The sequence below is a fragment of the Muscardinus avellanarius genome (assembly GCF_963383645.1).
Source record: "Muscardinus avellanarius genome assembly, chromosome: 12".
Classification (NCBI taxonomy): Eukaryota; Metazoa; Chordata; class Mammalia; order Rodentia; family Gliridae; genus Muscardinus; species Muscardinus avellanarius.
Window position 1 is genome coordinate 24,852,387 of NC_137798.1, and position 25,782 is coordinate 24,878,168.

Consider the following 25,782-nt stretch of genomic DNA (forward strand, 5'->3'; position numbering starts at 1 on the left):
AGAGCTCAGGAGACATCCAGAGATGGTCTGGAGTAGGTGACAGAACAAGAAAGTGTGAGAAAGATACAAGTTTCCTTGCAGAGGAGCCATCCCTAGAGAGGGGCTAAATGGCTGTCAGTTTCTCTTCAAGATGAGGGAACACTGAGTGTCTTCTACAGTTTTCATGTGGAAACTGGAAGGACAAGTCAAAAGTGCAAAGAGAGGTTCTCACATTGTTCAGTATACAGTGGCTGGGCAGTGCAAGGCAGTGGAACAGAGGTCGAGAGGGAAATAAAGTTGCCTGTGATGCGGTTCTAAATCAAGGGGCAATCTTGCAGTGACCTGCACACCACTGGCACCTTCATCCAGTGCTCTGCTTCCTGAGGGCTAGGGCCACAGAAAAAGAAGAAATGATTCTGGATGGCAAGATTCTAAAAGGCTTTCTCCATCCTTTCCTCTCTGTTCTCAGTGTGGTCTTCATGCTTGTATACCTGAGCTAATTGTTCAGCCAGCTCCATTATAAGAACTTACCTGGCTTTTTTATTTTTCTAGGTAGTTTGAGAAGTGGAAGTCCAGGAGACAAGATTCTATTTCACTGGTGCCTAACAAATGTGTGTGGAATGTGTGTTGTAGAAATGTCACTTGATATTGGTCTAGAAAAATGAAAACAATCTTGGAAAAAAGAAAAACTAGATGTTGGAGACATGGGTAAAGTGCTCTAATTGGAAGACAGGGACAAAGATATGCCAACAAGAAAATGCAGTGTGTGTCTGGGGACCTGCAGAAACCTGGGTTAACTAGAAAGGAGAATTTCACTTGGATAGCAGTGGTGATGGTGCAGTTTAAAAGTTAATCATAGGTATACTTTCTTTGGGGGACTCCTTCTCCTTTTATAGGGAACCTGTTTTAATCTTCTATATTTTTTGAATTAAAATAAACTTTCATATTTCTAGACAAAAGAAAGAAAAGTTAATAATAGGTGATAAGGACCTAAATGTCTGGATTTTATATTTAGTCAAGGAGTAACAACTGTAGGTTTAAGGGAGGGGAAGAATTATTTTAAGTTTGAAAAGATTCACCTTGTGGTAAATGAAATGCAGACAGTTTTGAAATGAAGAGAAATTTTTTATGGTGTAGATGGTAGGAAGTGTTAAACTAGAATGGCAGTCATAAGAATCAGGAAAGGAACAAAAGAAGTTTCTCTCGTGTGCAGTGGTGGGATCGAGAAAAAAAGAGTCCAGGATAATTCCTGGATTTGTAGTCCAGACAATATGGAGAGCACCAACAACCAAGAACCTCAAGAAGGCAGTTCCCCAGTTAAATAGTGGAAAGGGGTTGGGGAAGGAGGTGGACTGGGGGAATAAAGAAAATTGATGAAGGAAGCAATCCAAATAATGCTATGTCCGTATGTAAAGTGATCACTAACATGTAGGAAGGAAGAAAAAGAGGAAGGGGAGCAGGGTAGGAGCCAGAGGGAAACAGAACAAGTGCTGTGTGCATATATTTTTGAATCACTTTCAATCTCACAATGATGTAATTACAATGAAAATAATAAAAATATTTTAATGATGTTGAACATTTTTTCATGTATCTATTGGCCACTTGTATCTCTTCTTTTGTGAAGTGTCTATTTAATCCAGTTGCCCATTTCTTGATTGGGTTATTTGTTTTGCTAGTTTGGAGTCTTTTGAGTTCTTTGTATATTCTGGATATTAGCCCTCTATCAGAGTGGTGGCTGGTGAAGATCTTCTCCCATTCTGTAGGCTTCCTCTTTAGGTTCTTGATGATTTCCTTTGATGAACAAAAATGTTTTAGTTTGTTGCCATCCCACTTGTTAATTCTTATCATCAGGGAGATGCAAATCAAAACTACATTGAGATTCCATCTAACCCCAATCAGAGTGGCAAGCATTAAGAAGTTAAATAATAACAAATGCTGGCAAGGATGTGGGGAAAGAGGAACTATTTTACACTGTTGGTGGAAGTGCACACTAGTTCAACCACTATGGAGATCAATGTGGAGATTACTTAGAAAACTAGGAATAGATCCACCATACAATCCGGCTATTCCACTGCTGGATATCTCTCCAAAGGGATTGAAACCAGAGAACTACAGTAACATATGCATACCCATGTTTATAGCAGCGCAGTTCGTAATAGGCAAAATATGGAATCAACCTAGGTCTCTATCAACAGAAGAATGGATTGCAAAATTATGGGAAATAACACACAATGGAATTCTACGCAGCAATAAAGAAGAACAAAATCATGTCATTCGCAAGAAGATGGAAAGACTTGCAGAACATTGTGTTAAGTGAGATCAGCCAAGCACAGGAAGAGAAGGGACATGTGTTTTCTCTAACATGCCCAAATTATGGAGTACTGGGGATACCAGAGAAACTCTAGATAATGAAGGGGAAACCTCAGCAAAGATAGAATGGAAGGGTAGAAGAGGAAGAAGGCTGAGGTTGATTAATGTTGGAGCTACATTCAAATATGTGTAAAAGTATGAATGTAGAATGGTTAACCTGGACACTCATTGTTGGGAGGGGGGAAAGGAGAAGTGGGGGGTGGCACCAAGCACTGTCTGAATATATGCCATTTTTAATATGGTCTACATAAAAAATAAAATAATAAATTTTTTTAAATAAATAAAAATATTTAAAGATAGCTCTGGCTGCTATCTGGCTCCTAATGTTTACAGTATATTAGTCCATAAACTATAGTTAATCTCTTCCTAGAATCTTTAATATTCTAACACAGAGTGAAAATTGTACATACATAAAATATTAAAATAGAGTTTCCTATAATTAAATACAATAAGGCTTTTATCTCAGTGGAAATTACTTCAGGGATTTGACCCTTACTGTCATATAAAATTTAATCTCTACATCTATCACACTTACTTACTGTACTTTAAACACCCTGGGGTTTATGTCCTTCAGAATCCCCATGTTTATGCTCTCATCATGTATAACTCTTCTCCAATACCTACAATAGTACCTAGACAAGTACTCAATGAAAATAGCATTTGTTAAGTAAAAAATGGATTTTAGCCAGAATCTTTCTTCTTGATTTCTCATTATAAAATTTATTAGCAAAGTACCTGCCGAATCAACAGCTTTCTCATGGAAGTCTTTATTTCCTGGTTGCGAAGGGTGTAGATCACAGGATTCATCAATGGAAAGATGACTGTGTGGAAGAAAGAAACCACCTTGTCGGCTGATAAGGCCTTGAATGGACGAGTGTAGATAAAAATGGCAGGTCCAAACATAAGAAGTATAATAATGATGTGGGTGGTGCAGGTGGACACGGCTTTGCTCTTACCCTCAGATGAAGATCCACGTACTCGGCAAAGGATAACAGCATAGGAGGCCAGAAGGCCCAGGAAGCACAGGAGGGTCATGAGGCCACTGTTGAAGACCATCAGGAGCTCCACTGCAAAGGTGTCTGTGCAGGCCAGCTTGATGACCTGTGGCACATCACAGAAGAAGTTGTCCAGTCTGTTGGGACCACAAAAAGGCAAGTGCAGAATGAGGGCCACCTGGATGATGGAGTGGACAAAGCCCCCAAGCCACAGAGCCAGCAGCATCACATAGCAGGCTCTGGGGCTCATGACAGTTGAGTAGTGCAAAGGCCGACAGATGGCTATATAGCGGTCAAAGGCCATCACCACAAGAAGCAAGCCCTCCCCTCCTCCAAGGAAATGCAGGAAAAACAGCTGGGTGATGCAACCTCTGTAGGAGATGACCTTCTTCTCAGAGAGGAAGTCCACCAGCATCCTGGGGACCACGATGAAGGAGTAGGATGCATCCAGGAAGGCCAAGTTGCCCAGAAAGAAATAGAGGGGAGCATTGAGTCCAGGGTCTGACCTTATGGTGAGAATGATGAGAAAATTTCCAGGGAGGATGATGAGGTAGAAAATTAAGCTCAGCACAAAGACCAGCATCTGAATCTCTGGAGACTGGGTCAGACCAAGGAGGATGAATTCAGTCACCACTGTGTTGTTCTCTAGCTCCATCTCATATCTTCCTGCAGAAAATCAGGGAGCATAGCATTTATTTCCATCTCTTCCATCTAGAAAGCAACTCTTCTTAAACTAAAAGCAGGATATGCTTCATCACTCTTATTTCATCTCCCTCCATAAGCTAGGATGTCTCTTCTACCCTTATGCTTCTACATTTCATAACCACCAACACCTTGTGCTACAGTCGCACCTATCTCTGCTTCAGCCCTATGCATCTAGTTAAATGTTCTATCATGAGAGACTCTGGCATGGTACTGCCCTATATTTTCTCCTGATTTTCAGGAGTATATGATTTTTTTTCTGACTGAGAAAAAATTTAGCCCCTTCTTCCAGTATTCATTTGAACCAGTGATGGGATGGGAAGTGACAGCAAAGAGATATGATAGAGCTTTTTAAGGTGACAAAAATGTTTTGCATCTTAATTACCTTGTAATGGTTTTGTATGTCTACTTAATTGTCAAAAACTACAGCAATTGTTATACATTTACTATATGTGAATTATACTTTATAAAAATTGACCTAAAAGTTTAAAAACTGTACTGACAAATATTTTTTTCTATAAAAGAGTAAGCCAGTAACCTAATCTAAATAAAAAGAATCTTGGTCACTCTGGAAGAAATAAGATATGAGGCTTAACTGCAGGTTCTAAATTAGGAATGTGTTCACTATAGGAGATGAACATGAGAATTTATTGGTATGAAAACACTGCTATGGGATTTCTATACATATATTATTGTATATTCCCCTTTTAAGTTCCACTGTAATAACTTTTATACTTTCTATATAATCATAGTTTCATTGAATGTAAAAGATACAAATAAAATACATATGTTTCTGGTGCATGTTAAGTTGCTTTATGGTTGAGACAGAAAAGCTGAAAAGCAGAAGATTCATAAATTAGAGAAATATATCACAATTTAATAGAAAACAGTCATTTTCTGTTTGGTCCTGGAGATAGAACCCAGGTGGCATACTACCAATGCACTACACTACAGCCCTTTTTATTTTGAAACAGGGTCTTGCACAGTTTCTGAGGCTTTTAATAAGTTACTGAGGCTGTGCTCAATCCTGTGGTCCTCCTGCCTCAGCCTCAGCCTCCCACATCTTGGGAATACAGGAGTGAGCCTCCACAGCTGGCCAGAGAGCAATATTTTACATCATGCTTTTAGTTATTTAGTGTGTGTGTGTGTGTGTGTGTGTGTGTGTGTTAATGTTGTTTAATATGTAGTGTAGAGTTGTGGAAAAGAGTAGTTTTGATGTTAACTCAAAGGAGACCCAAGGAAAGAGAAAAAAATGAAAAAATAAAGTTCCATGTCAAGAAATTATAGAAAATATTTATAATGCTATATCTATGCAAAACATCAAAAGATGTATTTTTATAATATATAATTCTAGTAGATGTCCATGTATTATGAAAGTACCTATATCTCATAGGCACATGCATGTGTATACAAAAACATGCACACATATGCAAGCACACATGTTACATCCTAAACAAAAGCAAAGCACAAAAGTTTATATATTGCATCATCAAAATTAGCTTTTCTATTCCCTGCTTTTTCTTCACTTAGGCATTTAAAGTCATAATGTTTATCAAATGGTCTTTCTGTACATTGAAATTATTCTTAGAAAGTAAGTGAGGAATCCCTTTTTACTTACTCTTCAGTTGTATGCGTCTTGCACATGATTGTACAGTGTGTTATTTCACACTCCTTCAAAAGATCGAAGGCATATTTAGGTCATAGGAGAGACTTTTAAGTATCTTTGAGAGGTTTGGTTGCAGATTCTTCCACTGTGCTTTGTTTTATTTCTTGTCATCCACTTTTGTATTGAATCCTTAAAATATAGGACTCATTACCATCTAATGTCTTTAATTCACTGTGTTCCTCTGTATATTTTCCTCTGTGCTCCTTTGTGGGACCTGATATCTCACATTATGTTCGTCACAGATTCAGATAAATTTTCATGAGATGGACATTCCTCTAGGGAAAATCAAGTCCCTGAAAAATAAAAGTACAGAAATCTCTGCAAAGACAAGTTTTCTGTTGAGTGGAAGTTGAAATATAAACTTGAATTCTGGCCTTTGCATTCCAATCGACATAAAAATGCATCAAGAGCTGGTAATGGTAGAGCAGTGCAGGGGCACAAGAGAGGAGGAGTGGATGCAGCTCAATACAGGCCACCCAAAGCTGCACGTGCACTGCCCATGCTGGGAGTCAGGGATGGTGTGAGAAAGTTCATGGAGCAAGTGTTTGAGGTCTTGATCCCATCCATGAACACTAATACTCTTATTTTTCTTTTTTGCATTTTCTCATTTTAAAAAAGAATTATTTTATTATTTTGACTTTCTTCACCCCAAATATTTAATGTCTGTGCTTCACTCACTTAAGTTCTACTTTGACACTTGAGTTGGTTTCTTTTTCTCTTATTTTACCTTCTATCTTTTTCTTTTTCATACTTGCTAGTTCACCTGGCTTTTTTCTCTCCTATCTTATTTATATTTTCTCCTTGTCTTCCTTTGATTTATCCATGTTATTTCAGTTTACAGTATTGTTTGCTCTTTCCTGTTGCCTTCTATTCAATTCTCCTTTAGTAGATCCTATGGTTGCTTTACCCTTACTGCTCAGAAGCCTCACTATTGTCTTCTTTTGAGGCAATAGACAGAATTGTACAATAAGTTCCTATACTACATTTACTCTAAGAATTAAATATATTTAATTTATGTTTCAATAGTAGGTAATTTTTCTCAAGAAGCATCTTTCAAATGTACTCTGACCACTTTTTAATTCTTGCCATTTCCTCAGTTATTTTGTCTGTTACTGATCATAATAAAAGTTAGGTTATTTGCTTTTATGCTTGAAATTTTTCTCATTAAGCCACCCTAGCAGTCAAAATATGTTTAACCAACTTTCCAAACTAAGAATGTGATGTTTATAAATACATGTTACTTAGTTTGTAAATTATTTGCAGATAAAATTTTATTTCACAATCTTCTAAAATATGGATCTAGTTTTAAAAATAATTATTTGACTGATACCAATGTTGATTATGGCTCTTGAAGTGCTACACAATATCTGAATATATTAGCCCCTAAAACTCTTCAATGTCATGATTTCTGGGCAAAATAATGAATGACAGAGAAGAAGCCCTAGTTTGGGCATCTAGCTTAAGTTCTCAGCCCCTCAACTTTTAAATCACAAGATCTTGGATGGTCACCCAGTCTTCCTGAGCCTAAGTTTTTTTTCATGTCTCATTGTCTTAATTTGAGAATTTAATGATATCAATAAGTAGCATATCATTAAGTAGCTCAGCTAAACTAGGAAAAATGTAAATTTTATGAAGTGATTTTTTTCTCTGTTCTTAACTTGGAATGAATATCTGGAGTAATGTAAACTGAATAAATCTAAGATATTGCAAAATGAAAGTTTGTAGATTTTAGTTCAGTCAGCTTCAAAGCCCCTATTGGTGTGTTCTGGGGACATTTGTCAAAGGAGACCCTCTCACCCCAGCTGTGTGTGAGAACCCAGTCAGAGCAAGTGTTCTACAAAATCATGGCATTAGAAGATCTTCTCTGCAACCTTCGGCTTTGCATTTCTTCATTGACCATAATGTCCCCTCACTTACTTCAGTTAATATATTATATGGAAATTTGTAACTAAGTGTTAATATTCTCAAGGCAATTGATATTTTAATAAGTACTCTATATTCCCAATAAAGTAACTTTAAATGTCAATAAGAACTAGAGATGTATTATTGAGAAAAGGTAAAAGTTGCTGCTATATTACTGAGTTTAGACTTCACGTAAGTCTATTTCTGATCCAAGAAATGGATCTGCAGTTCCAGATAGCAGATATCTCACCTCAAAAGTTGTAATAACCTGTTTCCATTTCTTTCTTCTTTTTATTCATTATAAAGAGTGACAGAAACATTTACCTCTCTAACAATCCAACAATCCAACTCTATTCTCATTCAGCAAACATCACCTTCTCTTAACAGAAGGGACAATAACTGATTATTCCCACCTTTGTTCTTAAATATCTCTTCTCACAGAGGTTGTCTTGCACTTTGAAATACCCAACTAATTTGTGATGTACTGATGAATGTGTCTTGGGAATTTAAAGGCTAGCAAAGCTGCAGGAGTTTTTCCATGGGAATAGTGATAATGCCAATAAAACATAAAGAATGAGGCTAGAAATACATTAGATACAAATACTCAAGTGTGTATAAATTACTCCATCACTATTGAGTTTTAAAATCAACATTCCATCAGTTATAGATTACAGACTGAAAAGCATATTTATTATGTAGAAAGCCAAAACAGGATTTTGTATTTTTTACATTGCAATTTTTTTTAAAAAAAAAAAAAAAGAAAGAAAGAAAAGCTGGGTGTGGTGGCTCACACTTGTAATCCCCGTGCTTGAGAGGCCGGAGACAGGTTTGGAGCCAGCCGCGCTGGCTTAACAGACCCTGTTTCCAAATAAAAATATAAAAATGGGTCTGGGAGTGTAGCCCAGAGGTAGAAGGGTTTCCAGGAACCCCAATATCACCAAAAAATTAGAAAAAGAAAGAAAGAAAGAAAGAAAGAAAGAAAGAAAGAAAGAAAGAAAGAAAGAAAGGGCAACATTGATAGAAACTTGTTAATATAACAAAAGAAGAAGCAACGTGTTCAAGTGGATAGTGTGAAAGATTCAACATATTCTAGTAATAAGAGATACACAAAAATACAATAGCTCTTGTTCACAAAGATTCTTTTGGCATAATCATTCTTAGAGATGACATTGCATTCTGTAAGACTAACTCCTTAAGGTAAATTGTCCTCTTCAATACCCTGTTGAAGAATACCCTGGAATTTATTGTTTTCATTTTATTTATTTATTTTTTTCATCTCAACATACTTTATTTTATTTTTTAACAATTTTTTTATTGAACATAAATGGTATACATTTAAACTATAGTTGGTGCCCTCTCCCCCCGCCCCCATTTTCCCTTCTCTCCTCCCACCAATGGTTGTCTAGTTTAACCATGTCTTATTCATAATTTTACACATGTTCAGATAAAGACCCTCATTAATCAAGATCAGCCTTCCTCCTCTCCTATCTTTCCATTCAAACTTTGCTTGTATTTCCCCTCCATTATCTGGAGTCCCTCTGGTATTCTCTATGTTTCATACTTTGGGCTTATTAGAGGAAACATGTGTACCTTCTCCTTCTGTGCTTGGCTGATCTCACTTAACATAATGTTCTCCAGGGCTTTCCATCTTCTTGCAAATGATATAATTTTGTTCTTCTTTGTGGCTGAAGAGAATTCCATTGTGTGTATTTCCCACAGTTTTGCTATCCATTCATTTGTTGGTGGTCTGGGTTGGTTCCATATTTTGGCTATTACAACTTGTGCTGCTATGAACATAGGTATGCATATGTTGCTGTATTTCTCTGAATTCAACCTCTTTGGAAAGATACCCAGGAGTGGTAGAGCTGGATCATATGGTGGATCTATTCCCACCTTTCTTAGGAATCTCCACACAGATCTCCATAGTGGTTGAACTAGTTTTCATTCCCACCTTCAGTGTAAAAGAGTTCCTCTTTCCCCACATCCTCACCAGCATTTGTTGTTGTTTGATTTCTTTATGCTTGCCACTCTGACTGGGGTTAGATGGAATCTCAGTGTAGTTTTGATTTGCATCTCCCTAATGGCCAGTGATGAAGAACATCTTTTCATGTATCTATTGGCCCTTTGTATCTCTTCTTTTGTGAAGTGTCTATTTAGTTCATTTGCCCATTTCTTGATTGGGTTGTTTGTTTTGCTAGTGTAGAGTCTTTTGAGCTCTTTGTATATTCTGGATATTAGCCCCCTATCAGAATGGTGGCTGGTAAAGATCCTTTCCCATTCTGTCGGCTTCCTCTTTAGGTTATTGATAGTTTCCTTTGATGAGAAGAAACTTTTTAGTTTGATGTTATCCCACTTGTTTATTCTTGCTTTAATTTCCTGAGCTTTGGGGGTTTTGTTGAGAAAGTTACTGCCTGTGCCAATATGTTGTAGTGTTGAACCTATGTTTTGGGGGAGAAGAGTATGTAGGTTAGTGTGGGAAAGTTTGTAAAGAGGGGTGATGGAAGGAGCAGACAAACATAAAAAAAAAAATCCACACAAGATACCAAGACTATTATGTAATCCAAGAAAAAGAAAGGAAAAACCAATCAAAGGAGGAGAACGCAAAAAGGAAGGAAAAAGGAAGAAAGAGGAAAAAAGGACAGGAATAAAATAAAAGGAACTAGCAGATGTGTGAAATCAGAAAATAAGGCAAACTATCAAATATTTATATAAAAAAAAACAAGTTAAAGTATAAGAAGGGTGGGTGAAGAAAAAAATATAAAACACTAATAACCATACCAAAACAAAAGCACTGTAAAAGCAAAACAAAACAAAACATCCACAATAAAAGTAAAACAAATAGTCCTACTTATTTACGCATATGGGGTCAGGTCCATATAATATTTGTGTATCTGATTGCTTTGGTAGCTTTCAGAATATAATCCAATGTCTCTTAGTTTTCTTTGTACTTTATTTTTATCTTCTTAGGTCACTCTGGGTGTTTGGACACCTTTCTTTCCTTTAACTGCTTTGGGTTTGTGTGTCAGGATGTCTGGTTTCACTGTTATTAGATTCTGTACAATTCCCAGTTTCTGCGAAATTCCAACCTGTAGTCAGCACCTCTGCACTCACCACACTAGACTCCTGCCTGTGCTTCCCTACAGAAGGGGTGGAGGATGTCCAAAGTATACTTGGAACCTCCCCCTGAGGTCCTGTGCAGATATTGTGTCTCGATGGATTTTCCTGTGTCTCTGGAAATTCCAACTGGCTTGCCGGTGTGGTCCCAAGATGTACCCTGGGCAATGGGATGCTGGTTCCTGGATGCCCACACTTACTGCCAGAGTTCTGCCTATTCTGAGAGTGCAGGCTGGTTGCACTGCTATTACTGGACCCAGGTGTGAGTGGGTGCAGCTGCTTATTGCTGCTGCTATGCTCTTCCAAGGTGTATTGAGCTGTGTTCTCGATTAGAACTAAGCATCGGGCTACCGGGCGGGCGGGAAGTCCCAGCGGTGGGCCAGGGGTGCAGGATAGGTGCACAAGGGTCCGGGTGTACAAGCAGTGTGCAGTGCCCAGCAGTGATCTCTGCCTCCCGCGGGACATAGAAGCTGGGGGGGGGGGCGAGGAGATTTCAGGGGCACACAGAGCTTTTGCCGCCTGGAAGGCAGGCCTCTGGCAAGGTGGATGTCTGGGCTCCAGTGGGGTTGGGGGCTAGACACACAAGGTAGGCTCCAATTTAGGGGTGGCAGTGGCGCAGGCACTGACTACTAACAGGGATCTGGGGCGCAGACAGGGTGCACGAGGACAGTGCTGGGTTCTGAGGCATGGGACAGATGCCCCGGGCCAGTTGTGGGGTTGGGGCTGGGGCACACGCTAGGACCCGCACTTTCCCTGGACGCACTCAGATACCTGGCTTCCTTGGTTCAGGCTTCCGTGGGAGTCCCCGTGCTGTTGTGATCCAGTCGCTGGTGAGCACACAGAATTCTGACGTGGGTGCTGCTCGCTGCTTAAGATGAAGTCCTATGTCCTTTTTCAGTCCCGGATTATCTTGCCGTGGTGACTTCAGTAGGGCTCAGGAGTGCCTTTTGGGTGGCAGGCAGTCATGCAGGCAGCCCACTGGTGGGCATCCCAATTGTATCTGCAGCAGGTCTGGTGTCCGATCTCTGTTCTTCTTCGAGTTCAGGGTTCCGCCGAGGTACCTGGATCTGTTTTGGTTCCTGGTATGTATTTATTTTGTTGATTGAGACACTGCTTTCTAAGTAGTTGAACTTTATTTGTTTCAGCTACTGAGAAGTGCTGTGTCCCTCAGTCGCCATTTTGGAAAAAAAAACTGTCTTTAATTTTAAAAATTAAACACTAAACATATATTTAAATAAATATAATGCACAAACTTTTTATAATTTATATCCAATTCAGAGAAAGAGAATTTCAAGGAGTGATATCTGCACAAAAATATAGATATAAAAAGGGAAAAAATTTAAGACAGTAACAGAAAAATAAAAAGTGAACATAAAGAATCAACAATACAGAAATGTGTGTTTTGAAAATCATACAGTATACCAAATAAACCAAAAAAAAAATAAAAGAACATTATTTATTTAAAAATAAAACAATATTAAAGAAATAAGATATGTGAAAAATACCCCATCTTGAAATATATTACAGTCTCCCTTGATCTCAAGGTCTTTTCATAATTGGGAACCATGATATATAACATTAACAATATTACTGCGATTTCTTCGGAGAAAGATCTGACATCTTAGATTACCTTGCTTTCTAATATTATAAGCCAAGCTGTATTACAGTATCAACAGGGGTACACTGACCAAGATAAAATAGGTCCTTATTTCTGGAATGTGGGGTCACATTCTAATGCATGAATATAGAAAATAAACATACCAAACAGAAAGCATCCCCTTGCTATGAGTTCTGTGATTAAAAATACAAGAGTGATATGTAGGAGATGTGGGAGATGATGGGAGAAGAAACCACTAATCTAGGCAAGCTGGCCAGGGCTGCCCTTTCTGAGGAGTCACATTCCAACTAAATCTAAGTGAATAAATAAGCCAATTCTGTAAAATCTAAAGAAATAGTTGGAAAACGGCCATGAAGCAAAAAGGTCTGGTATATTAAGAAGCAGAAAGGAGGCCAGTGTAGTAAGATAGCTGTAAATAAAATGGAAAAAGTATAAGAGAAGATAGAGGGAGAGGCAAATAGAGATAAAAGATCATCTGGTCATTATTTCTTGTGACATGGAATGAGGACCTTCATCATCTGATTTACATGCTTAAAATTTTATTTTGGTTTTTAAGAATCTAATGATAAAATCCTGTGATTTTTGCTTTTAGTTCTATTTATGTAGTTAATAGCATGTATTGATTTGCTTAGGTTGAACTAGCCTTGCTTTCCTGTTTTAAAACCAACTTGGTCATGATATACAACTTTCTTGATATGGTTTTGAATGCACAGAGCTAGTATTTTGTTTAAAATTTTTGCATCTATGTTCATCAGTGATATTTAACTGTAATTTTCTTTTCTTGAGGTATCTCTGTTTGGTTTTGGTATTAATGTGATACTGGCCTCATGGAAGGAGTTTGAAAATTTTCCATCTCTTTGGATTTCACAGAACAACTAGTGAATTTAGTTCTTCTCTAAAAGTTTTGTAGAATTCAGCTGGAAACCTGTCTGAACATGAGCTTTTCTTCAATGGAAGAATTTTATTGCTGTTTCTATTTCTTTGCTTGCTATTGGTCTCTTTAGGTTTTCTATATACACTTGGTTCAATTTAGTTAGGTTATATGTGCTTAGAAATCTGATTTTCTTCATGTTTTCCAGTCTATTGGAGTATAAAATTTCAAAATATTTTCTGATACTCCTTTGAATCTCCCCTTCTGTGGTAATCTCTCCTTTTTCATTTCTGACTTTAATAATTCTGGTTTATTCTTTCTTCTTGTTAGGTTGGCTAAGGATTTGTAAATCTTGTTAATTTTTTCAAAAACCAGCTTTTTAGATACTTTGCATTATTTCTTATTCTCTATTTTATTTATTTCTACTCTGATTTTAATTATTTCCTGCCTTCTACTAGCTTTGGGATTAGACTGTTTTTGTTATTTTAGGTCCTTGAGATGTGTCATTAGGTTGTTTATTTGGCAAATTTTTGTTCACGTGGGCACTCAGTGCTATAAATTTTCCTCTTAACACCACCTTCAAAATGTCTCATAAATTTTGGTATGTTGTGTCTCTATTTTCACTAAAACCAAGAATTTTTTATTTCTTCCCTTATTTCTGTTCTGATTCACTCCTCATTCAAGAGTATATCATTCAATATCCATGTATTAATGTAATTTCTTTTGATCTTCTTGCTGTTCATTTCTACTTTCATTCCATTGTGACATGAAAAGATACAGGAAATTATATTGTGTCTTTTGAATTTTCTGGTGTTTGCTGGGCATGGTGGCAAACATTTGTAATCCCCACACTTTGGAGGCTGAGACAGGAGGATTGTGCAGGTTCAAAGCCAGCCTCAACTACTTAGTGAGGCTCTCAGTAACTTAGTGAGACCCTGTTTCCAAATAAAATATAAAATAGGTCTGAGAGTATAGCCCGGAGGTAGAAAGTCCCTGGGTTCCACCTCCAGTACCACCAAAAAAGCTTTTAAAAATGAATTTGGCTGGATATGGTGGCACATGCTTTTGTAATCCCAGCATTTGGGAGGCTGAGATAGGAGGATCGTGGTTCATGGACAGCCTCAGCTACTTAGTGAGGCCCTCCGCAACTTAGTGAGACTCTGTTTCAAAATAAAGACTAAAAATTGGGCAGGGGTTGTAGCTCAGAGATCGAATGCTGGGTTCCATCCCCAGACATGCAAAAGAAAAAAAAATTGCTGGTGCTTGCTTTGTGGCCCAGGATGTAGTCTATTTTGTAGAAAATTTCACAGGCAGCTAAGTAGAATGTGCACTTAGATGTTGCTGGTTGAAATATTCTTTATATGTCTATTAGGTCCATTTGGTTTATAGTTTTATTTAGATCTCAAGAATCTTTACTCATCTTTTGCTTTGAAGATCAATCTAGCAGCCTGAGTGGTGTGTTGAAGTCTCCCAACTTCATTGTATTTGGGTCTATTTGAGACCTCTTTTCCCAAAGAGTTTGTTTTACAAATATGGACACACCCATATTTGAGGTGTAAATGTTTGCTATCATTATATCTTCTTGCTGGATTGTTCATTTTATTAATAAGAAATGCCTTGCTTTGTCTTTTCTGATGTGTTTTGGCTTAAAATCTGTTTTATTAGATGTCAACATTGTTACTCTTGCTTGTTTTTGGTCTCCATTTACTTGGTATATCTTTTTCCATTCTTTAACCTTTAGCCTATGAATATCTTTGGCTGTAAAGTGAGTTTCTTGAAAGCAGCATATAGTTGGATTGCTTTTAATCTACATTGTTAGTCTATGTCTTCTCATTGGGGAGTTAAGGCCTTTGATGTTTAGTGTTATTATTGAAATATTATTTTTGTTTCTTTTCATTTTGTGTTCTATATTCTGTTTGATGTAGTGTTATTTCTCCTTTGCTCGGTGTCCCACCTGATGGATTTCTCCTTTTCTCTGGTTCTGGAATGTGCTTCTTTATTTTTTTATGATTTATTTCTTTAAGTATTTTTTCTAGTGCTGGCTTGGTAGTCATGAAATTTTTAGGTTTCTGCTTATCTTGAAAAGTTTTTATTTCTCCATCAATTTTGAATAATATCTAAAGCATTTGACAAAATCCAACATTAATTCATGTTAAAAGCATTTCAGAGCTGGGCATGGTGGCACACACTTGTAATCCCAACATTCAGGAAGCTGAGACTGGAGGGTCACTATTTATGAACACCTCAGCTACTTAGTGAGACCCTCTGCAACTTAGCGAGACCCTGTTTCAAAATAAAGAATAAAAAATATGGCAAGGGGTGTAGCTCGGAGGTCAAATGACCCTTAATTCCATCCTCAGACCTGCAAAAAAAAACCACACACATTTCAGAAAATTGGAATATAAGGAATACATCTTAATATCATTAAGGCAATATACAATAAAACCAAAGTCAACATCATATTGAATGAAGAAAAACTGCAAGAATTTCCTCTAAAATCAGGAACAAGACAAGGATGCCCAAAAGCACCACTCCTTTTCAATATAATCCTTGGAACTCTTGCCAGAGCAATAAGACAAGAGAAGTATACAAAGGAATTCAAATAGAAAAAGAATTAAAATTATCATTGTTTGCAGATGATATAATTCTACATCTAGAAGACACAAAAAGAAACTCAACCAAACGCTACTAGAGCTGATTAACCAAGTCAGCAAAGTTCCAAGATACAAAATCAAACTAAAGAAATCAGTCAACCATGTATCTATGGAGAAAGAAATACAAAAAATAATTTCATTCACAATAACCTCAAAACCCATAAAATACCTAGGAATAAACCTAATAAAAAGATAAAATTATAAAACATTATAAATTTTATAAAAATTATAAAAAGTTACAAAGAAATTGAAAAATACTTTGGAAGATGAAAAATCTCTCTTACTCTTGGATAGACAGAATAAATACAATCAAAATGGTCATTCTACCAAAAGTTATCTACAGAACCAACGCAATCCCTATCAAAATACCAATGTCATTATTCATACACCTAGAAATATGCATTGTAAATTTCATATGGAGAACAAAAGACCCAGAATAGCCAAAGCAATCCTCAGCAATAAGAAACATTCAGGAGGCATCACAATTCTTGACTTTAAATTATACTACAGAGCTATAGTAATTAAAACAGCATGGTATAGACACAAAAACAGGTACACAAATCAATAGAACAGAATAGAAGATACAGAAACAAATTCACACATTTATAGTCAATTGATAATTGACAAAGAAGCCAAATACATAGGCTGGAGAAAAGATAGTCTTTTCAACAAATTGTGCTGGAAAAACTGGCTATCCCTTTGTTTTAAAAAAAAAATGAACTAAATCCTTACCTCTTGCCCTGCACAGGAATGAACTTCAGATGAATTAAAGACCTGGAAGTTAGACCAGATACTGTGAAATTATTAAAGGAAGGCATACAGTCAAAACTTCAACATATTGACACAGGTAGTAACTTCCTCTACAAGACCTCCAAAGCTCAGAAAATTAAAATAAGAATTAATAAGTGCAATGACATCAAGCTAAATAGTTTCTGCTCATCAAAAAAATCATCAAGAGTCTAAAGAGAAAACCTACAGAATGGGAGAGGATCTTTACCAGCTATCCCTCTGACAGAGGTCTAATATCTAAAATATACAAATAACTTAAGAGAATTTACACTAAAAAAAACAAATAACTCAATAAAAAACGTAGGAACCAGCTGGGCGTGGTGGTTCGTGCTTGTAATCTCAGTGCTTGAGAGGCTGAGACAGGAGGATCATAGGTTTGATGGACGCCTCAGTTATTTAGTGAGACCCTGTTTCAAAATAAGAAATGAAAAACAGGCTTGGGAGTATAGCTCAGAGGTATAGTGCCCCTAGGTTACATTAAAGAAAAAAAAGTGGCAAATGAATTAAATAGATACTTCACAAAAGAAAATATACAAATGACCAATAAACACATGAAAAAATGTTCAACATCATTAGGTATTATGGAGATGCAAGTCAAAACTACACTGAGATTCCATCTAACTCCAATCACCATGACAATCATAAAGAAGTCAAATAACAATAAATATTGGCAAGCATGTGGGAAAATAGGAACTAACTGTAGGTGGGAGTGCAACTAGTTCAGCTACTATGGAGATCAGTGTGGAGATTTCTTAGAAAACTGGGAATGGCTCCACCATACGATCCAGCTATAGCACTACTGGGTATTCTTCCAAGGAGTTGAAACCAGAGAATTACAGTAATATTTGCATACCCAAGTTCATAGCAGCACAATTCACAACAGCCAAATTATGGAACCAACCTAGGTGTCCATTAACAGATGAATGGATTACAAAATTATGAAAAATACACACAATGGAAAAGAAAGCCTGTTAGGAAACATTTAAGTACTACAAAGAAAACAGAAATGGAGGAAATAACTCATACCAAGAATAAATTTTGGAGACAGTGAATGAAAATTTTTTGATAGATTAGACATATATATATATATATATATATATGGCAGTTGTGAAAGCAACAATAACTCAGAATTTCTGATGGCATAACTGGGCAGATGGTTGTGAAATTTACAAATATTGAATAACTGAAGTGGGGAAAGGTTAAAAATCAGGCATTATAATTAAAATATGTTTAATTTATCTTTTAAAAATGTATTTTATTTTTAAATAGGGAACATATTTGCATTTTTCCAAACAAAAAAATAAAAAATAGAGTGAGAAACCACATTCCTATCTCTCCCTTCATTGTAATATTAACTTCTTTTGTGTCCTTCAGAAATCGTATGTATTTACAAGTAAGGATAAAAAATTGTTTTGTTTCTTAAAATATAACTTATATACTTTAAAATTTGAAAACCTGTGTTCAACTTTGTAACTTTTATTAAATATATGCACTTGAGGAACCACTGTTGTGAACATTTCCATCACATCAGAAAGTTGCCCTGTGACCTTTGCCATATGCTCCACCCAAATACTACTAGAGTAAATTTCCACTGTAATTCCTGATATCATAAAAGAATTGTTTCTTTGTTTGAACTTTATAAAAATAGAAGTATATAGAAGTATATGCTACGTATTCTTTTGTATGTAGCTTTTTAATTCAGCATTGTGTTTTTGAGATACATGCATGTTATCGTACTACCTGCAATTGTTCCTTTTTATGCTGAATAATAATATATTGTATTTAAACAAGCAAATTTTAGTGGTTTCTACAGTTTCAGTTCTTTTATGGGCACTTGGGTTGTTTCAAATCTCAGCTATTAATAATGTTCTCATGAGCATGCTAATATATGTCATTTTATAGACAGTTGCTTTCACTTCTCTTGATTAAGCACATACAAGTGGGATTATTGGATCATAAAGTAAGTATATCTTTATATCTACTTGAAATTGTCTTAAATGTCTTCCAGAGTTGTTAACTATTTTTTATTCTCAACAGAAGTACTTATAAGAGTTCATAGCACTCTACCAACTCACCAACCTTTGACACTGTGTTTTAATCATGCCTTTTTATTTTCTGGGGCGGGAGGCTGTCCTGTTTCTTGTAGGATACTTAGAAGTATAAGATTCCAACTGCCATCCTCAGTTATAACATAATAATGTTTGAAAAGCACAAAAAGTAAGTGGTCTTTTTCCCAAGAACATGAAGATACCAACCTAGGTGTATTGATTCCCATTATCTTAATTAGATAAGGACTAATTAGATAAGGACTAAGTTCTGACTTGTTCAGATATGGATACGGTAATATAAAATCTAAAGACATAACTCATAATTTTAGTATGTAATGTATATATTTTATACTTTGTGTGTTTTTAAAATGTTCTGCTGTAAAACATTAGAGAGTCTACTGTTTTAGTCATTTCCAGGTGATAAGTCATCAACTCAAAATCCAGGAATCATAACTCCAATCTGTGTCTTTGGGTTCCTAGAAAAGAAATCATGTAGCATTGAAGATGAAATATTATCATAAGGAGAAATTCTCAAAGGTATATATATATATATATATATATATATATATATATATATATATATATATATATATTCTGGCATAAATTATCACCTCAAGTAATAAATATATTCTGTAGATAAGCAGTAACTCTAAAATTATTTTTACCATCCAGATATATTTATCCCTGATGCTGACAAGGATCTATTTCCCTCAAAGCCTAGTCATGATACATCATCAGATAAAATAAAAGATTGAGGATTATTGTACACAAAGTGCTCTTGCTCTTTTATGGGAAAATCCTTTAGCTTTGAAAACTTGAAGTTAAAATTAGGTAATTAATCATAGCCTATTAACTCAAATGCTTTCATGATATTTTAATCTTCTGAAGTATGTTCAGTAATAGAATTCTTGTGTCAAAAAATAGAAAATCAATCCCTGATAACTATAATTCACTAGAAGATATGGGAATCAATACACCTAGGTTGGTATCTTCATGTTCACTAACAATAATAATAATAATAATAATAATAATAATAATAATAATAATAATAATGCAGGCCAGGAGTGGTGGCACACGCTTGTAATCCTAGCATTTGGGAGACTGATACAGGAGAATCATGGTTCTTGGACAGCCTTAGCTACTTAGTGAGGCCCTTTGCAACTCAGTGAGACCCTGTTTCAAAATAAAGAATAACAAAATAGGGCTGGGGTGTAGCTTAGAGGTAGAAAGCCCTTGTGTTCCATCCCCAGCACTGCAAAATAAAAATAAAAAATAAAGCTTAGTAGTAACTAATTCTGAAATAACTTGCCAACCCAAGCAACACCCTATTAATTTATTATGAGTGAATAAAAGCATCAAAGATAAAATGATTGTCTTTTTTTTTTTTTTTTTAGATCACAGGCAGCACAGGTAAATGTCTATTGACACCAATGAGCCTGGTTATCCTTTCCTTCAAGCCTGTCTTTTTTCTGAAGAATGCAAATAGAGATAGGCAATAACAACTTCTGCTGGCAAGAGGCTCTTCTGAAATGAGAGGGTCTTATATAACAACCAAACTCTACTTTACTCTTAATTTATAAAAAAATGTGGTAACATTTTGAGTTCTATCACCAATACCATTGGATGATTACCATCTGAAATAGGAGTTGAGATAGCTTCCATATTTGAATTCTCAGTTTCCATCACCTCTGGAAAGAGGAAGAGATAAAGGACAAAACAAATAATAAACCATTTGTTTTCTAGACCCAGAAGAATGGTTTTCCAAATACTTTCACTGGGCCAAGATTGAAATATGACAACATTTAATTAGGCAACATGAAGTTAGTTATATTCATATGTTGGCCACTGCTCCACATTCATAGTGGATTGTCTCCAAGGTCTTATTTTATTATTTCTCAACACACATTCTTCTCACAGCCTTAGTCTCTCCAGGTAGTTGATCAATGAACAGCTTTTGAAAATATGTGTTTTAGCAGACCACTATTGTATCTCAAATTCTCATAATTTTGTATCTCAAATTGTATCACTATTGAATCTCAAATTCTCATCATAATGTATCTCAGATTCTTATATTTTTCAAAGCAGGTGTCAGTGTTTTGTTTCCATCTTAATATCTTTTTCACCATAAACAGAAATAGAGGAAAAGCATATTGAGAGTGTAAAAACTCAAATCAAAGAAGGAAGTGAGAGCAGCATTATTACCACTGCTAATGCTTCCTACTTTAGGAGAGTGATCCTCAGAAGAACTATAACATATATAATTTACCTTTCACTTCTCTTTACATAAAATATACCTGCTGACCAACTTCCTCATGGCTGTTTTTACTTCCTTGTTTCTCAATGTGTAGATGATGGGATTGAGTAAAGGGAATATCACAGTATGGAACACAGACACCACTTTATCTAGGGAAAATGAGTCAAATGGACGAGCGTAAATGTAGATGGATGGTCCAAACATTAGCACCACTATGGTGATATGGGAGTAGCAGGTGGAAATAGCCCTGCTGGTACTCTCACCTGAGCCCGAGTGTTTCTTGAGCATGGCCAGAAGGAAGGCATAGGACATTAACAGAGCGATAAAACACACCACAGAGATCAGACCACTGCTAAAGATCATCACTAGCTCCTCTGGGAAGGTGTTGGCACAGGCAATCCGGACAACCTGCGTGATGTCGCAGAAGTAGTTGTCTAACTCATTGGGCCCGCAGAAGGGAAGTCGAACAATGAGAGCCACTTGTATTATGGAATGGACGAAGCCCCCGACCCATGAGAGAGCCACCAGAATACAGCAGAGACGTCGATTCATGATGGTAGCGTAGTGGAGGGGGCGGCAGATGGCAGCATAGCGGTCGAAGGCCATCACTGTGAGCAGGAACATCTCTGAGGCCCCAACAAAGTGCAAGAAGAAGAGCTGTGCTATACACCCTCCAAAGGAAATTGTCTTCCTTTCCACAAAGAAGTCTACGAGCATTTTAGGGGCTGTGATGGAGGAATACCAGATATCAAGGAAGGCCAGATTGGCCAACAGGAAATACATTGGAGAAGTAAGATGGGGGTCAAGCCTGATGGTGCAAATGATAAGGATATTCCCTGGAAGAATGAACAAATAGAAGGATAGGAATATAACAAATAGGACTAGTTGTACCTCCCGAGTCTGGGATAGGCCGGTGAGAACAAATTCTGTCACCCTGGTGTAATTCACAGGTTCCATTTCTTCAATTAAAATTTTTTGTAATATGGCTATGAAAAATAAATAAAGTATAATTACTCCAAGTAACATTTAACTAGAATTTTATCACTGCTTTGAAAATTGCCATATGTTCTCTGTCATCACATTCACAAACATATCAAAGTCAATCACTAAGCCAAATATAAAAAGGAAGGAAGGGGGAGGAAGCGGAGTGGGAAGGGAGGAAGGGCTAAATGAGTGATATTAGAATAAGGATCCATTTGTGGGTTTTTTGTTTTCTTTTTGAAAAGCCAAATAAGGGAGAAAATTAGTAATGATGTTATAAATTATAAACATTGAAAGTTTTATAGTGTGTCATTCTTCTGAAAGCCAATATTAGCTTTTTCATTTTATAAAATCCTATTTTTATAAAACTGAATGCTAATTCTTTCTCCAAACACCTACCTTAATAAGTAATATGTAAACTGAGTGTGGGGGTGCACACTTGTAATCCCAGTAATTGGGAGGAAGATCACAAGTTCACAGCCAGCCTTAGCTACTTAATGAGGCCATATGCAATAATTGTCTTAAATAACTGTTTCGAAATAAAGAATAATTTAAAAGAAATAAATAAAGAATAAAAATAGGGCTGAGAGTGTAACTTGAAGGTAGAGTGCCTCTGGGTTCAAGCCCCAGTACAGAAAAAAAAAGTAATATGTGCAGCTATTTGAATCAGCCAACTGTTAGAGTGGTAATTTGGAATGCACACAATTCTTTCTAGATCCTTTTTATTGTAAAACCTTGCCAATTTAAAATTTAAGCTTGTGTTCTCATATCTCATATACAGATATGTCAGTTTTTTTCATTTTAATTTATAAGTATAATACCAGGGCATCATATGGAGTAAATAACCAAAATGTACAGCTTAATTCTTGACAATGTATAAAAAGCCACAATAGATAGCAATGCAGATTATCTGTATAAAAATCCTTCCATTTGTGACTAAATCCTCAACATTCATTCTACAGTGATCATAAATTTGGCCAGCGTTTCAGGAAAATAGGAAGAAGGTAGAGTCATATGAGAAATGGGCATGCTTACTACCAAAGCATATTGTATTACTCTGATCCACTCTGTCATTTTCAAGGAGAGAGTGGAGATAAGCTTATTTTTTAAATTTTGTCTAAAGTCAAGTATTGAACTTAATACTACTAAGTAGGATAATATCCATCAAATAAAAATGAGATGATCATCCACTCTCCAAATATGCTTCCTCTTTTAGAAAATGTTCAAAAATGCCACTCTAAAGTTTGTATTTCTTTGAACCAACAGCCAATAATAAAAAATTACTTCTCTTCTCCTGATGTTATATCTTCTAATATTGCCTCAGTGTTTCTTAGAGAATTTCAAATATAAAAAGTTACATTTTTATAAAACCAAATAGATGTGGTAGGCACTTATAGACGCTAGGCATTCTATCAACTGAAGAAAACTAGTTTCTGCTTCTTGGAATCTACTGACTCAATTTGTACATGATTTTAACAAACATATACATATAGTTTCCAATATACCACACAAACATTATATTATAAAGAAAAGTTAATATAAGTAGACAAGCCAAAAATAATACCAGTGTTTTCCAGGAATCCGACAGCAAGAGAAGAGGCAGAAAAACCAAATAATGCCCTGATATCTCAGTAGTGTGAAGCTACTTAGCAGGGAGGAAGTATCCCCATGCTCCAGAATTGCCACAGAAGTTAATCATTCTGAATGAAACAAGGAAAATTAAAATTCAGCTTAGGAAGATTTTAATGAAAGAAAACTAAAACTACCAATTTTCAACTCTCAGCCTTCTTGAAATCCTGGTTATCTGAAATGATGCATTTTTTTTAGTATTCTAGGGGAAAAAAGAGTTTTACTTTGCTTTTCTTTCTTTCTTTCTTTCTTTCTTTGTTTATTTATTTGTTTGTTTATTTATTTATTTTTGGTGGTACTGGGGTTCCTGGAAGCCCTTCTACCTTAGGGCTATACTCTCAGACCTATTTTATATTTTTATTTGGAAAAAGTGTCTCTTAAGCCAGCGCGGCTGGCTTCAAACCTGCACAATCCTCCTGTCTCTGCCTCCCAAGCGTGGGGATTACAAGCATGTGCCACCATGCCGGGCATTTACTTTGCTTTTCTAAAAGAGGTATCCCTCCCCCTCCAACAATGAGTGTCCAGGTTAACCATGCTACATTCATACTTTTACACATATTCTCATGTAGCTCCTCCATTAATCAACCTCAGCCTTTTTCTGGAACACAATTCGTAATAGCCAAAATATGGAACCAATCTAGGTCTCCATCAACAGAAGAATGGATTGCAAAATTATGGGAAATACACACAATGGAATTCTACTCAGCTATAAAGAAGAACAAAATCATGCCATTCGCAAGAAGATGGAAAGACCTGGAGGACATTATATTAAGTGAGATCAAACTAAGGACTATTAGGAATACCAGAGGGACTCCAGCATTGCTATTTTCTAAATTATCTAGCAATTATAATAAAGACAAAGTCTTTTCTGCCTTCTTAATCATTTGAAGAAAATTTACTTCTTCTAAACATCTTCTGACAAACACTGTAATATAAAATAGGGGAAAAGCCTAAAAGTCACGGAATTATGAGACACTACATAATTGCTATGTTTATACAGGACATCAAAGTCACTGATTACTTTTTAAAATAAAATATTCAAAGGAAATAAATTTTATGTTAACTATTAAAAATATAAAATAAAAAGGTATCTCATAGCCTTCTTAGAAACAAGAATACAATTATAAACTCACAACTCATTTATATTCACTGGTGAGTATAGAAGCTTCTGATAAGAAAAAAATCTCTGCACAGAACACCTGGCATATTATGATTATTTAGGTCACTGGATATTTTACTATTATAAACACAGAAATTAGTATTCGTTCCCCCCACACCACCACCATTTTTTGTGGTAGTGAGAATTGAACCCAGAGTGTCTGTCTTGCATGCTAAGCATATGTTCTACCACTGAACTCCATACCCATCCCCTGCCCTTTTAATTTATTTTTTATTTTGAAATGAGGTCTCCAAAGCCAGCCAAGGTGGCACATGCTTATTATAATCCCAGTACTTGAAAGACTGAGATGGGAGAATTGCAGGTTTGAGACCAGCCTCAGAAACCTAGCAAGACCCTGTTTCAAAATAAAACATAGAAAGGGCTGAGGATGTAGTTTCAAGGTCCAGTGTTCCTGGTTTCAATCCCCAGAACCACAAAAAAAGAAAAGAAGGAGAGGGAGGAGGAGAAGGGACAAGAGAGAAGATGAGGAAGAAGAGGAGGAGAAGAAAGAAGAAATGGGGTTTTGCTAAGTTGCCCCGGCTCACCTTGAACTTAAAATCCTTTTGTCTCAACTAGCTGGAATTAGAAGCATGTGCCATCACACTTAGCTATGTTATTGTTCTTAATTAAATAATTGTTCTCTTATTATAGGAAAATGAATATTTCAAAGCAGGAAACAAACTTACAAGACTCTAAGTTTATTTTACTTTAATGGGAATAGCAATATAATCTCAGTTTTGTCCTACACTCATCTATTTGTTTTCTGTCTCATTCTATACCATTCCCATCAAAAAGAAAGTGGACACTGTCACTAATATAAAGAATATAGGTGAATGAGTATGAATGTTTTGGAAAGAAAAACATCATCAGGTATTGTGGAAGGGTAATTTTACTAACAATAAAAGCACCAAAAGAGATTTTCTTTTTGAAGCTCATATTCAAAACTCAAGATACAATCATAAAACTCGAAAGTAATGATATATACTTTGTGTTAACACCCAAAACTAACCTGATTTATTCTTAAGAAGGAAATATACAGCATTCATACCTC

General features: G+C 36.1%; 2 protein-coding genes across 2 annotated transcripts; both read right to left on the reverse strand.

Annotated features, from left to right (window-relative positions):
- Window positions 1-3,072: 3,072 nt before the first annotated feature.
- On the reverse strand, window positions 3,073-3,999 carry LOC308271388 (olfactory receptor 4N4C; the record flags this gene model as incomplete). The annotated part of the gene is made up of 1 exon (XM_080707685.1): window positions 3,073-3,999. One exon carries the CDS (start codon window positions 3,997-3,999, stop codon window positions 3,073-3,075), a length of 927 nt encoding a protein of 308 aa, XP_080563811.1.
- A 16,978-nt stretch (window positions 4,000-20,977) lies between these two features.
- On the reverse strand, window positions 20,978-21,919 carry LOC308271382 (olfactory receptor 4M1; the record flags this gene model as incomplete). The annotated part of the gene is made up of 1 exon (XM_080707678.1): window positions 20,978-21,919. The coding sequence occupies one exon, from the start codon at window positions 21,917-21,919 to the stop codon at window positions 20,978-20,980; it is 942 nt and encodes a 313-aa protein (XP_080563804.1).
- Between the last annotated feature and the right edge of the window lie 3,863 nt (window positions 21,920-25,782).